Here is a 15,684-nt window from a genome sequence, read left to right on the forward strand (position 1 = left end):
TGTTTTCCTGCTCCTCCGAGACTCGGTGATAAAATATTTTCTACAACAAGAAACTAATAGAACAGTTCCTCTTTGATAAATTTTTAAACGCGTCCAAGGACCGCCTTGCGCAACAATTTCCAAAAATTCTAACGCACACGCTTCTGACTTGGACGCCACTTACGCTGTGCACTCTTTTTCTTGTCTGTTCTATGTGTTCTTTTCTTTACGCCACATTCTACAACCACCTTCGCCAACCACCAACCAACCACCACTATATCAACCATCCGAAACTAAAACTGCCAAAACAAACAAAATCTGTCTAACGTACGATTCGAATCTCCTACGTCGGACTGTCCGTGCGACTGATCGAAAAAAAATAATTTGAAAATCAAAAAAAATATGTATATACATCACCGCCTCTCTCTATCTCTTCTCTTCGGCCGCATTGACGCTGCTCTCACATTGTTGGTTACTTCTGTCCTTTTACTTACGTCCACGCTCACCATCGGTAAACCGACCATGGGCACCATGGCCGCCATGGTAACCCGATGGTAACCCGACGGTCTGGTCCGAATACGACCCCACCTACCATCGCGTACGGTGAGTTCATTTCTGTTGAAAGTGCGCATAGATCTCGACCGTGGAAGATCCAGGCGTTCGAGAAGACCTGACCTCGCGAACCTTCACCTGGAAGCTCGTAATCCGCTCGCCTATTTTCGCGTTCCTTCGTAGCCAGAGTCAATCTGCGTCGGTGCATGGAGGAATCTTGAGAATTCGCGATAACAGATCCACCATCGAAGATGACAATTTTTGGTCTAACCTCGAGACGATGATGGAAGACTGCAAAGCCTTGCCAAACGAACGCTTCTGATCGATCTTCCGTTTTCCCCGGGACAGTCAGGTCTCCTCGAGCCGATCCTCCGCGAATCGATCACGCAGAACGAAATAGGAACACGTCTAGCACCCAATGGTTCCTGTCGAGAACGCTCGACGTTTGTCAAAATAAAACGCTTCGTATGGACAATTCAAGCGTCGACTTTTTCTATAGAGTTTTTTTTTTTTTACTTTTTTGTGAAACGTAAAAAGGAAGTACCATTGGGTACGCGAAGCTTCCTATCGTCGACAACCGCGTGAGAGGGCATCGAAGGAATCGAAAGACACGAAGATCCATTCGGAGAACGCGACCTGTATTCAAAACGATTTTTCACTCACTCTGAATTCGACGCTTCGAGCCGACTAACCACTCGAGAGACAGATGCATCTCGATTTTCTACCGGTTCGCGCGATTCGAAACCTTTTTTAACTATTTTTCTTGCCAAGTTTTAGTCTCTTTTCGGCTCGAAGGGCGAACTGCGCCTCCTAGAAACGCTTCTGAAACAGCGATAGAGCACTAGTTAGCCCTGTGCAACAATGTTTTGAGCACAGATCCGTCGAAACTTCCGTGTCCCGGATACTTCGAATCCGTGATTCTGCCTGATTCCTTCTCCAGAATCGTTGTACGATGGATCTTCGTTTCTGGAACTCGGTGCCAGGCTCGACCACCTTACGATAAATGTTAGCTCGGTAGAAGGCTGTCGCAATGGCGCCATGATTAAATACCGAAATAACCTTCCTATACAGTCTTCGTTTCTTTGGCGAATCGAGTGTTGTGCAAAAATACCCCGGAATAAAAGTACAAACCTCGAGATTCGAACGATCTTCCGCGCATCTACCTTACGCATACGCAAGCTTGATCGATCGTTTCTCCGATGGCGTTTCGCGATCTTGGGAAAGCTTCCACGATCGACACAGTGTACAAGCTCCTCGTACAATCGTTTAATAAAGAGCATGCATCGGACATTTAGAATCGTTTTCACAGATCGAGGTAGCGTTTCTTTCGTCTATTATTTCGTGTGGATTTTTTTTGTTTGTATCGACGTTTCGCTGGAAATTGCGGAGACCTCGACGCGTTCGAAAATGCCATTGCGACAGGCCTCGAGTGCGTAATCATGCGCTGACACGTAAATGTCTAGAGAGCAAAGGCTTGATCTGTTGTATAAATTAGTAGTGACGTACGTCGTTGTATGTGCCGCATCGTCCTTCTCGTGAGAACCGCAGGATGCAAAGGATGATCGATAAGTGTTTACATACACCCGCTCGGCCGAAAATCTGAATTTCCCTTTTCCCCTCCGTCCCACGGGATTCTTTTTGTCGCTCATTTGTGTGTTCCTGGAGATCGAGAGAATCGCAGCAGCGGTGAACAATTTTTGGGGAAGCAAATATAGAATAAACATTTTTAAATTGGATGGAGACACTATTGTGAAAATTCTCGAATTGTCCACCGCTGGTGCTTTCGCCTTTCAGGATTTTAATTTCACTGAATTATCGAACAATTCGAACGTCTGGAAATCACGTTCGAATAAACCCCCTGCTAGATTGAAATGTTTAATATTCCGGAAACCGCGTGGTCGGAGATCCAAGAAAAGAAAGGTTTCGATAAATATTCGTTCGCGCGGCGAATTCGCTGAATTCCTTCGGGCAAATCGGTGATACGGAATTCCCTCGATTCAGGAAAAAAATTCACGTCGCAGGATAGCCGAGAAAATAAATTTCGTCCCGCCGTCTCGTTCGCGTGAAATTAAAACGCAACGCGGAATTGACACATCTGCCCCGGTCGCGTCGGTTAATTACGATTGAGAAGAATTTATCGGTATTTGTCGATTAGAGTTTGTTTATTTAAAACTGATAGGATCAGTGAGACACGGTAGCGATGGGGACGATACCGAATCGATATCAGTTTAAAATATCGTTAAATACATTGTGCTGCAATGTTGTGCAATTTTATCTTACAATTGTAAAGGGTTTTCTCGTGCATTTTGTTTCTCTCAGTATGAAGTATTATAATATCGTACAAACAGGCATAGATTATTCAATATAAACGTTTTAATTCTTAGTTAGTGTTCTTTTGATCAAAGTTTAAGTATCATCGATGCTTGATCGTATCCCATCGTTACTTTTCGATGGAGTCAACGAAAGAATCGACTCGATCATTAGAAGATTGGTAAGATTGCAAACGAAAAAATGCTCGATCCCGTCGCTGATCTTCGTTGTTAACGATGGGGTAGCCTTCGAACGGTTCCACGAGTCGATTCGTTCGCTGATTCCGTCGTAGATTTCTAAACAAAGCACCGAGAACGAGCGTTGCGTTTCCCTGAAAGTGACGAATTGCCCAATTTGCTGTAGCGTCGCAACCCCCGACGTCCGCAAATTTATCTCGCGAATGGTTAGGGAAGCGGAAACCCGACGACACCGGAACTATATTTTCACGTACGTCGACCCGTGTGATATGTCCTTAAAGCGAGAAACCCGAATTGTTAGACCACCCCGCTAGTACGACTAATAACGTTACGTCCATTGAAATGAAAATTTAAGCCCGACGTGTACGGAACGTCCATTGTTCGACGGCGAAAGATACGCAGCACGAATTTACCAGTTTGGTTGCCTTCGGTTCGAAAAAAAGGTCGCGTTAATTGTCTCTAATCTCCCCCACTCTCGATATTTAGCAAAACTCTGCGAGTTCCGGTAAATATGACCACTGTGATACAGTATTCCAAAGGCTTCCTTTTTCTGCCCTGCAAAATCAAGACGTCGTCCATCAGGCTCTTTATTCTCGCATTTAGTCGATTACTATAGCTCCTTGACCCGTGGCTGTTCGCTTTAGAAACGATTCATATTTTTCTAGATCGGTTTTCAGCTCGGTTCTCAGCAAGTTTGACTTCTACAACCTCCGCGAAAAAATTTGCAAACACCTTGTCGAAACCAGCCATGTATTTTCACATTTTCGTACAACGCGATAAACGCGTGCAAGAGGAAACGAAACATTTCTTTCCGGAGCAAAGAGTAACCAAGTAACTTGACGAACTTTATTTTAACGAGGTGTCGCCTTTCTTTTACAATTTATCACGCGCTCGGGTGAACGTTTAAAACATCGTCAATGACGTATGCATCCTACGGTCGTAAGATTCTACTGGTTGACTGTTTTTTGTAGAAATCTTTGAAGATACGCTAAATTCTATCGGAATAGTAAAGTACAAAGAGTTTTGAAGTGTATTGAAACAGTTTTCGAGCCCTCGGGTGTTGCTGTATAAAAAAAATTGCTGTGAACCGCTCTGTATTCGAGTAAAAATCGAGCTTCGCGGGTAATCGCGGCGTGCAGGCGTGGGTCACTGGTTAGAACAGAAAGCATAAATAAAAAAATGATCCGAAAGAGTAAAAAAAAAAAAAAAAATACGAACGAGAAAGTAGGCAAGTAGCGGTAAAGCGCCGCAGTGACCGATGGTGCGTACGTATCTCGCGCTCAGCCCCTGCATGTGCATGCGACCTCTTTCTCTTGCATCTCGTGTTTTTGCATAACAAAACACCCCACCTGCCCCCCTTCTATTACACCCACCCGGATATGCAGCCCGGTGGCCTGCACGTAGACGCATATTACACGTACGCACGTTTACACGGCTTTTCGTTTACACGTGCACGCGCACACGCGGTACGTAAGCTGCGTGCATTTTGTATGCAATGAGCTTGTGCTATTATCCTCGTGCACATACTCTCTCTATATGCATATATAAATATACGATACTCGTGTGCACAGGGTGTCCCGAAAACCCACGCGTTGTTTCTGTACGTTTTAAGTTTTTAGTCTGCTATGCTCTTAAGGAATTTGCAGAGTCATTTTGTGGTGAAACGAGTTCATTGACATCTGTTATCAATCAAGTATTTTTAATATGTAAATAGATAACTAAAATAATAATAAAGAAAACATTTTCGTATCGTTTCCTATAATACATTATGACCGCGTACTTCTGGGACAGCCGGTGCACGGAAAAGGTATTTCCTCGCGTTCTTCGTCTCTTCGCGCCGGAAGTTGATCTCGATGGAACCCGGAACGAAACCTACGGGATTTCTTTTTAAATTTCAATTGTTGTTAATTCGTATAATTTTATCCCTCTTCCGGTTTCGCTTCGTTATTCAAAGTTCCATCGGAATAACGATCGTAACATAAAAGATATACATAAGAGCAATGGAAGTGATTTGTATAAATGTTGATCAGACTTGGACGTATTATGTTAGTCGATTCGAGCAAGTCGATTCGTTCTTTCGACCATCCAATTCCTCTGTAAATAATTCCCAAAAGTAATGGCAATAATTCTATAAAGAACGTGTTTTAAAAGAAATGATTTCGTATTGGGAGGAGCAAAATTGGATAGTCAAGAGATTCGAAGCAAACAAAGACTAGTTCGTATCGACGCAATAATACGTCCGATTGGTAAAAAGAATAATAGTGACGATTCACCGAACGTCGACGGTTTTCCTTTCCACGTTTCGAGCGCGAAGTCTGACGGAAACTTTCGTCGACTCGCGACCGGAAACGAGACACGACCAAAGAAAATGTCGATCGCTGTACATCGAGACTAATACGCACACGCTCGTCGCGTGCACCGAGTTTTTGGCTGTAGTTTTGCCGTTGTTGTTTGCCGTGAGACCCGACGATAACGAGTGATTATTATTATTTATTTTTTTAATAACATAATCACCGGTTAAGCTGTGATATGAATAACGTAGTTACCACCGAGATCGATTCATCCTACGACCGTGGATCGTAGGACGAATCCGTGATCGCGATCTCGCGAAGGCCAACAAGAATCATTCGATTCCATCTTTACGAATCATTTAAAGTTGTTCCTTCGTTTGGTACTCGCTACTCGAACCAATAGAGATATCCGTGGCGTTTCATCCTTTATCGTTTAGAATTGCCTTCGCGATTTCGTCGATCACTGGGGGAGCGTCTGTTCAACGTTCGATAAACCCGGTTGTTCTAAATCGACGCCCTCGATTTTCTAGGTGCAGCAGCCAATCTACGCAAGGAGGTTATCAGAAACAAGATCAGAGCCATTGGCAAGATGGCGCGCGTCTTCTCCGTCCTGCGGTCAGTAAACTATCCTTCTTTATTACTGTTTCACCGAAACTTCCGTTCGCCAAAGTCGCGTTATTTCCTCCCGGAAACTCTCCCAAGTATAAGATTATTATAAAGCAAAGTTATTCCGAGCGTTCGTAACTCCTCGATAACGATATATAAATTGTAATAAAACGAAACCGATATAGCTCTTTCTTTAAAATTTAAAATACTGTTCAAAACGCAATTTGCGAAAAAAGAAATTCGTACAATCCCATTCGACTTTGTTTGCAGACAGTAATCGAGTTTAGGGTTTCGATCATTCTCATTGCGAATCGAGGTACTGCAATTAATTCTGTTTCTGTTGATACTGCTTGTGGCTCTCGGGTATAGAGCCGGGGTCCTTCCGGTAAAGCGTTCCAACGTTTCTGTGGCAGTCAGCTGCATCAAGGGGTCACGTTATACACAGTGTCAATGTGTTATCCGACCCCATGGTCCTGTGTATCGGTGCATCATCAAACCTGATGAAATTAGCTTCGATTCACGCGAGAACGTCGCGATGCTTTTCGAAAAGGACGCCGCTTAGGCTCGAAAGCCTCGAGCAATGGGGCAACTTTAGTATCACTGAACTCGTGACAGTTATTATTATTTGATCGTTCTTCCAGGGAGGAGAGCGAGAGCGTGTTGCAGCTGAAAGGACTGACACCGACCGGAGCTTTGCCACTTGGTGCGTTATCTGGTGGCAAGACGTCCCTAAAAAACGGTGAGCTCATCTAAATTTCTCTGGCATCTTGGAATCCCAGGGAGAAGCTGGATAAAATTTCGTAACTCGTAAAAATCCAAATTTCGATCGAATAAATCACTACGGTTGGTCTTATGGGTTGCCTGTTATTCGAACGAAATTTAGCCCACTTCGAGCACCACTCGTGGCTGACAATTTGTCACCAGCACGCGTTTAACGAGTCCGACTCGATTTTGGCCCAAACATAAATACCACAGGCCAGACTCGCGAACAGCAAATCACGGTCATGACCGAGTTTTAGTTCCTATCAGTACGCTACAATAGTGGGTCACGATTCTTATAATCTCTGTTAGCATCAGTCTGGTTTGTTTACCGCGCGTTTACGCCTACCGTTTGGGCCCGGATTTCGTCGAGGTAAATGCCACAGGAAGGGGTTAATCGGGAGAAAAATACAAAAGCGAGGAGGAAATTTCTCCCACTGATCTGGGATTATTTTTTTCCAGCTCTCCAAGGCTTCTCGCCGAACCACAAAATCACCTCGTTCGCAGAGGCAAAGGGTCTGGACGCCATAAACGAAAGGATGCCGCCAAGAAAGGACGCCCCGCCCACGCCGGTAAACGAGGAGAAGCCCGTGATAAAGCCGCCGACTCCTGCGGGAGACAAGCGAGACCACAACACACCGCAACCGCAATCGTGAGCCTCACACTCGTCCAATCAAGGTACACATCACACCCACGTGGATGATCCTGACTCGGGGAGATTGCTCCCTCTCACGATCGATCTCTCTCCGATTTCTACATGGATCAGGATCCACGGCCCCGCGTGCATCCTGACAAAGGGATCCACGACTGGCTAACGATCTTCGCCACGAGGATCGTTCGCCAACGCGGGCCGCGAGCAAAACCAGCTGAAAGTGTTTCCAGCTGACAGAGCAATCGTCATTTTGTTACAAGCATCGCGAAAGATTAAATCGATGCATAAAATCGAGAAACGTCAGTCTGTCTTCAATCTTCGTTTCAAGCTCGTATTAGGCCCATTGGAAAATCCTCACCGTTTTATAAACAAAAGGTATTAATATTTAATTCAGTTAAATAATTTCTTCCCCATCTTCATGGAGGAAGACCTGAAGTAATCGTATGGTGAACGATTAGAATTTTCCCGTGGACTTAATAAATATGTGGTCGTTTTCAAATACTGTAAATGGAAGGAAATTTATGAATCATGTTAAATAGAAACACGTTATAACAGTGCTTCGCGTGTTGCTACTCTAGATTCCATTGCGTACAAATAATTGTCTCCGTGTTTCTATTCGATGAAAATGGCCACCGCTTATACCTCAATGAGCTCGTAACGAATATTGAAAGGGCCGATGTTTTTATACTTGACAAGTTTTCTCATGTGTTGGATTTCCAAACAGAAACGTTTCCACGAGTGATCGTGTATCGAATAAATCACAACGAAACCTGCTCGACACCGATGCTTAGCTTCACGCACGTAACGCACGAGACTTGGTTTCGATTCGGGACTGTTTTGTACAAAGTGAAGACTAACATGGCCTCTGCTTCACGACTAACTCCAAGAGAGACACGTGGATTCACAGCTTCGTGTTGTGTTGCACGTTGATCGGGACACTTTGTCGACCGGGCATCCGGTAACTTGGTCGTTGAATTTTTAAATTATCATTGATCGTGGCGGTGCAAAAAAATAATATCATTCGCGTACATTCGAATCGAGGAATTCGAGACCGTGTAAATTGCGTAAATTCGATGTTGCTTATTCGAGATAGCCAATTCAGAGTCTATCGTCGCGTCTCCCGTTCCCGGTCCATAAACTCGGAGAGTGTCTGCCAAACTTCCTAACGTTCCCCAAAGTTCGAACGGTATTGTTGTCTTCACGGTAACTGTCCTCGATAGAATTAGAGTCAAAGTAGTTTGCGACCGTTTATTGTCAGACCAGCTATTGGAAACGCTCGCAGGCGCGAGTCCGCGCGCAGCAAAAACTTCCCAACGAAGTCTTCCAAAGACTCGTAAATCGGTCTCGACGTGCCCCTTTCTTCGTCAACGATGAACGAACGGATATATAGCTCGACTACTTAGTAATGGTCCCTGTGGTGGAGGATCCAGCTGCACCAGCCTCTTCTCTCGCTTATACGTTATTAGAAAACCGGGTACCGGGTTCGATTCAGTAGCTAAATATCTATCACGTCCAGGTGTTAGTTTTAAGAATCACTACCGTATCACGTTGCACTGTATCGACTGCCCCAATGCAATTTAAGGGGGCATTCTAGAATCTCACTTTCTTAAAGTACATGTCGTTGAAAATGATGGGGCTTGATTCTAAATATTCGAGCTATAGAATCCAGTTGCGATGGCGGTGCACGGTGTCGACAAAGTGTCAGCGAGAAAAGAGTAAGGGAATAAAGACGAGGCTCCGTTGAACGTTTCTTTCAGGTGGCAAGGATGGATCGTAAGATCCCGATGCTGTCGCCGCCGCCACCACCATAAGATCCAAACCATTGCTCGTCTCTCCCCCCCGGTTGTTATCACTAGTGCACTGTTCGTCGAGCCAGGAAGGAATCGTCGCGGCCGCGTGGAGGATCTGGAACCCGGAGAGGACTGCCACGTCCATCGACGCGGGAGCCACGGGGACGGTTGTCGTCGTTCGCGTGTCCGGTGTCGCGACTCGCGTCCCCGGCGACGATGGAGACGGTCCGTCGCCGGTCTGATACCGTTCAGAGCGCGTTTCGCGCGCACCAAACGGGGATTGTTCGCCTCGCGGGAGGCGCTTCACGGCCGTCGTGCCCTCGTCTCTTTCGTCCTCTTTCTCCCATCCAACGACGACGACGACGACGATGACGACGACGACGACTCGCGTGACCTGGTGCCCCGGCGTTACGCGCGGCGGACCCCTCCTCGCGTTGGATCGCAATTTAGAGAACGCTAGCTTGGGAACAATGACGACAGAGGAGAGATTATTATTTAAATACGCGAATCGTCCGTGTGTACGCGCGGCCCGGTTCCGGTTCCGGTTCCGTTTCCGGTTCGCTGGCACACGCGAGACAACGGATGGATCCGCGGTGGTTCGAATGTTGATCGCGCGTAGACACGGACCTGGGGTACGCGGAGTCGACGACGTACGTCGCGTTTCGGGTTTCCGGGTATCGAGGACGAATCGTCCCCGTCGTCGTCCTCGATCGGCAACGACGCCGTTCGACGATATCTCTCGTTTCCTCGAGCGCCGCGAGGCGAACAAATCGAAGAATAGAGAAGCAAAGATTTAACGAAAATAATTAAAAGAAAAAAACATGAAGCACGAGAAGGAGTAAGGAAACGGAAACAAAGGTGAAATGAAAATAAAAAAAAAAAAAAGAGGTAAATAAAATAAAAAGGCAGCTGGCCTGTCGGTACGGCGGAGCTTCCGGTTTTAGGATTTACTAGGTTCTTAAGGAGTCCGCCCTGGGTGGTGCAAGGGCATCCCCGCGACAGGGTGGGGTTACTTAAATCTTAAGTCGAGATAAGCTTAGGGTTAAGCCGTAAGTTATATCGGAGAATTTATTTAATATACGCATATACGATAAATATATTATTAATTGATTAATATTATTATTACTATTATTATTATTATCGTTATTATTATTAATATTAATACGATACGGTGTTTCTCGCCGCAGAATGCGTGCACGCGCACGCCCGTTCGCACGAATGCACGTCGAGCGCGTCGTTTCATACGTGATTCGTGAAATTTAAACGAATCATCGGTACGATTACGCGATTCGCTGGACCACCCGTCCCACGGACTTTGTTTAATCGTTCGTTAGCGTCCTATAGTCTCTACGAATCGATTTTGAAAAAGGGGAAAGATTTTGTTAGTTCGATGACCAAAGTTACTGCTAAACTTCTATTATAAACACTTCGATCGGTTGTCAATGTCTTAAGATCTACTAGAACAAAACGCAACGTCCTGGAAATTTTTCCTAGTTCCGCACAGGAGAGGTTCGTTCGACTCTCTTATTAAATCATTCTCGATCACCCTCCTGGTTTTAACTTCGTCTATTTTAACTTGCTTCGCGCGTCGTTTTAAACCAAAGTCCCGTACGTGTATTTGAAACAAGCATGGCCGGTGGAAATCATTGCAAGAACTGGGGAGAATATTGCTCGTTTCGCTATTGATCGAACAAAAGACGGATTTTCTTTATAGTTGTAATTGCGGTACATATCTCTCGTTTCACGTGTATTTAAGACGGAACACATTTCACCACTCAGCAGTTTGAAAATGTCGCAGTGCAGACTTTCGGTCGGATTTTCCAAAGATCGGGGAATAATTCTTGAAAACGTGCATGGAAGTCGGTGATTGGACATCGTCCAAGTGAAATTGGCACGAAAGCGATCCTCCTTTTCGTAATTTGCTGTCAAAGAATACAGAATAAATCGAGAATCCTCCCACTTGCTTCGGTATTCCGTCATTAATTCGAACGACCGTGTAATTTTAATCGAAAATTTTTAATCTCGAATATCGTTCGATTTATTTTAGTCTAATGGTATCGTTGCGCGTTGGACTTTGATTACCAATCGTTTAAAAAATTGGAAAATAACAGTCGTCGAAACGCGCCCTTGAATGCACGCGAAATAAAAATGATTGTCGGATCGCGTATTAAAAAGTTATTGAAACGAGGGTGGAGACGGGTGGCGGCGATTTCGAAAAGTCGAAAGGAAACGGAACGCTCGACGAGACACAAGGGAATCTCTCGCGGAGGCTTCGCGGGCCTCGATCGCGCACGAACGAAGGATCTATAACGCATATTATACGTATATCAGTAAACCCATGACATGTGTGCTCCTTTTGGACGTGTGATGCGTAAACCCTTGCTCCAGCCAGTCGCAGAAGTTTATTGTGGGAACTGAGAAAACCGATTTTCAAAGGAGGTACGCACAGAGACCAGAAAATAAAAAATTAATGGGACAACGCTCGACCAAATATGGCCGCGTGGGATCGTCCGCGCGGCTAGTAGAGAATATAACGAAGAGAAAGTAAAAAAGAATAAAAAAAAAAAAAATACGAAAGGAATATTGTCCAAGGAAAAAAAGAAGTTTTTTTAGGCGAGAAGGGGGGCGAACGAATTGTCCATGGTCTGTGAATTCCTCGAACGACGAGTTCGAGGGAGTAAAAACGAGAAAGGAAAAACCAAACGGACAGCCATTTTGCGTAACACGTCTAATAACGTTGATCTTCTATGATTTTAATGTGTGTTCTTGCTACTATCCGACATAAGTATGGGTCACAGCCGCGAGCTGCTCGCGCCTGGCGCCGGAAGTGGAGCCTTTGCGGTCCCGGAAACGGGACCGGTTTACGCGAGAATGCGAACGAAACGACTATAAGACGAATAATCGGACATTGGTCGTATCTTCTTCTTTTTTTCTTTTTTATCCTTTATTTTTAAGTTTATTTTATTCCTTCTTTTATTTTATTTTTTGTTTTTTTAATGCGTCGCGAGTTAAAGCGAGATGAAATCTCGATGGAATTCGAAGCATTTCGAACGCGATCCTACGCTCGACGCGCCGCGATTTTTGGCGTCGAGTCTCGATCCGAAACACGTGACTTCTCAATTGCCGCTTCCTTTCGGTCCCGTGAACGTGTTTAGTTCGTGTTGACGGGTGTCAGTGCCAAACTACGATCATTTTTCGGTTCTTCGCGGTCACTTTGTTCTCCGTAGAGCCCCTCGAGTCGTTGAACGGCGGGGTAATTTTTGAAACTTTATTACCACTCTGTAGAATGGCGTCGTTGGTGTGCTCGGTTCGAATTGAAAACCATTCGGTATTATTTCTCTTATAAACTGTATTTAACGAAGAAGCAGTAGTACGTCGTCTCTAGAAATTTTTAAATATATGTATATCAAGGGCGTAATATACATGGTATTATTTTTTTATTACAAGGTAGCGCGTGATCGAGATGTATTTTCAAAAATTTTAGTTAGAATATATGGAAAGACGTACGGCACGCGTGGTATTAATTTTTTTTAGCAAAAAGAAGAAATAGATTTTTCCTGCCATTTTCGTGGCGCTGCGCGCTCGACGTTCTCCGTAGGCCTCCGTGCGTTAGGTCAACGTTTAGTTGAAAGGTCGTTGCCCAAAATCGGGACCTATTCGACGCGAGTACACGACCGTTCGGGATGTTCTAAAGCGTTTCAAAGAGCCTCCCTAACAACCCCATCGATCCCTTCGTCCTTTGCAAAAACAAAACACCCCTGTAACACGTATGTTTACTCCCCCCGGCGAAAAAGTACCGTCTATTATTTTCACGTACAGTCGAACTTGGTTATAACGAGCACGGACGTATCGAAGTCGCGGCTGTAACGAGCAAGAAAAGCCATATTGATTCTAATGCACGCGTATTCTTATCAAATCACTCGTTTTTACAGTGCTCGGGGAAACTCGTGATATCTTGAAAGGGATCTCGCAAATAAAAAGACTAATTTACATCGTATTTATTACTAATATTCTTCTTAATTACGAATATATTGCGTTTAATGCAAAGGTATTGATCGTGTTTAATATTAAGCGTATCGTAGTTTAAACAAGCATATTGATATAAATAATATGCCCACGTGTAAATATATTCTTTCTCCCAATATCAACATTTCTTGAATCTGTGTCTTTAACGAGTTCTTGACAATTTGAACGATTAACCTAACTCGCCGCTAATCAGTGAGTAATAGTTTTAACAAGGAAATTTTGTTGATCGTTATAATCGAGTTCGACTATGTATGCAGTATTCCCTCGCAGGTTGCAACGAAGTTACCCTCGCCATATGAATATTAAGCGAACAGTTTCTTGGAGAAAGGACGTATATCAACTTCATTTTACTGTGGAATGGTGGTTAACGAATCACGTTCCCCTTAGTGGGTTATTATTTATTTAAAAAAATAAAAAAGTGTGTCGGAGCGTAACGTACGCCCTATTTTCAAGGAATTGTTTGTCCCCTGCGTGTACCTACGTTCCACCGTACCTCCCTCGCAGGTTGCAACGAGCAGGTTCGGACGAAATTGCAGCCTGCAAGGGGTTGCTGTGTTTTCCCGCGTTTTTTTACGGCGTTCTGATGTCTAAAATCCTCCGTAACGCGCGTTTACTTTGTTCCACCGAGTTTCTTTGTTTACCCGCGCGTCTGTGTATATTTTTCCCACCCCCGAATATCTCGCGGCGTCCACCCCCATCCCGGAAACTACCGCGTTTGTTTTCGCGTTGCCCTCCGTTCATCGTCGCGTTTCCGGCGCGTCGATTTCCACGGCGACGGCGCGTCTCGACGGACGATCGTGAATCGAGAGTCCGCCTCGCTGCTTATCGTGTAATATTTCTAGTAATAAAATGGCGCCGCGATCGCGTCGCGGGCCTTTCTCGTCGTTTTCGCTGTTTTTTCTACCTCCTCTCTCTTAAGAATCGATGAACAGCGGAAGTGGGCGCGACGGGGATTCGCGACGATGGACGCACATTAGCGCGGAAGTCGGAATTGGGAATGTCACGGACTCAGAGGGGTTGGGCGGGGGTACAAAAGAAAAGAAAAAAAGACCACGTGGAGGTAACGGTTAAACGGGAAACAGGGGAGGGGGGGGACCACGCGCGAGAAATGAAAAAGAAAAGAAAATGAAAACGGGAGGTAGTCAAAGGCCACTTCCGTCAGCCAATCATCGGCGGCAGTGTAAGAATTACGGTCTGAAACATAATAAAGATAATGAAAGAATATTATTATAAAATGAAATGAATTAAATAAGATATATATATAAATATATATATATACATATATATATACATATGTGTGTATATATATATATATACATACACAAAAAAAATATTATATATATATATCTCTCTCTTCTCACTATGATAAAGATATACAGTGAATAATAATTCTATCTCTCTTTGCTACCAAGTTGTACTTATTCTTAATTGATTTACTTGTACAAAAGAATGTGTTAAATAATAATGAAATACATAATATAATATACATCTATAAATAATACATATTATAAATATATAAATATATATAATATAGTGTTAATTAACTATTATCATTACTATTATTATTATCATTATTATTATTATTATTATTATTATTATTATTATTATGGTCATCGCGAGATAACGGTTATTCTTAATTATTTTATTATTGATTATTATCGTTGTTATTATTATTATTCCTATTCGATTATTATCGTTACCATTAACGGCGTTTACCGATGCTATTTACTATTGTCACATCGTCACTATCGAACGCGAGTAAAAAAAGAAAATGAAAAACAAAGTACTTACGTAAGTGCGTGAGTGAGTTTTTCGGTGCGCGACGAGAACCGTTGGTATGGATAATACAATTACGCGTACTATCTTTTGCCACTGTTCACTATTGTGATGGTCGTTTCAACTGCGTTACGACGACGGCGACACGATCATGGTGATTCAGGACGTAATCGGGATTGTCGGATGTCTTCTGCTGTAGAAACTTCAATATCATTGTTTCTTTCTTCATTCGTCAGCCAGATAAATCTGCTTCGCCTATTTTACGACGCGCGGTTCGCGTAATAAATTCGAAAAGTATTAAACAGATTTTTATTTCTCATCTGGTCGCGTCAGGTTCGCCAAAAATGACGGAACTTGACATTCGACGCTGTAACAGGCACGTCAAACTTATTTTTCTCCAAAAAAACATTTGCAGTCTTAAATAACATTGTTCCATTTTGTTCAAAGTATTTACAGACAGCAAAACATCAAAATTTTTGGCGTATTTTCGTTTAAATTAATTTGCATTTAAGTTGTAATATGTACATATATGTTAAAAATGTTAATCGTTCACGGAACATAGTACTCGAATCGTTGTCGAACAGTCGGAAAGGAGCAGACGTTAGATCGCGATCATTATCATCTTCGCCATTATGATCTTTTGTTTTGCATAACGCAGAGACGGGCAAAATTTTTATGCGCGTAGACGCTTCGAGTAACGAATAATACAAATAAAAATTTCAATCGTAGAATAAAATATTCCACAA

At 43.7% G+C, this 15,684-nt stretch overlaps 1 protein-coding gene across 2 annotated transcripts in view; it reads left to right on the forward strand.

Annotated features, from left to right (window-relative positions):
- The window catches only part of LOC122397446, an 88,825-nt gene extending 74,418 nt beyond the window's left edge, over nucleotides 1–14,407 (forward strand). Inside the window, exons 11-14 of one of the 2 annotated variants that reach the window (XM_043396601.1) lie at nucleotides 5,860–5,944; nucleotides 6,577–6,674; nucleotides 7,157–7,372; nucleotides 9,104–14,407. In XM_043396601.1, coding sequence (XP_043252536.1) covers nucleotides 5,860–5,944; nucleotides 6,577–6,674; nucleotides 7,157–7,350 — 377 coding nt within the window. In that variant the 3' untranslated portion in view covers nucleotides 7,351–7,372; nucleotides 9,104–14,407. The remainder of the gene's footprint in view (nucleotides 1–5,859; nucleotides 5,945–6,576; nucleotides 6,675–7,156; nucleotides 7,373–9,103) is intronic. The other variant, XM_043396606.1, reaches the window with a different exon arrangement.
- Nucleotides 14,408–15,684: the final 1,277 nt, after the last annotated feature.

The sequence above is a fragment of the Colletes gigas genome, unplaced genomic scaffold (assembly GCF_013123115.1).
Source record: "Colletes gigas isolate AHSC1104 unplaced genomic scaffold, ASM1312311v1 Colletes_gigas_Sc00001, whole genome shotgun sequence".
NCBI lineage: Eukaryota > Metazoa > Arthropoda > Insecta > Hymenoptera > Colletidae > Colletes > Colletes gigas.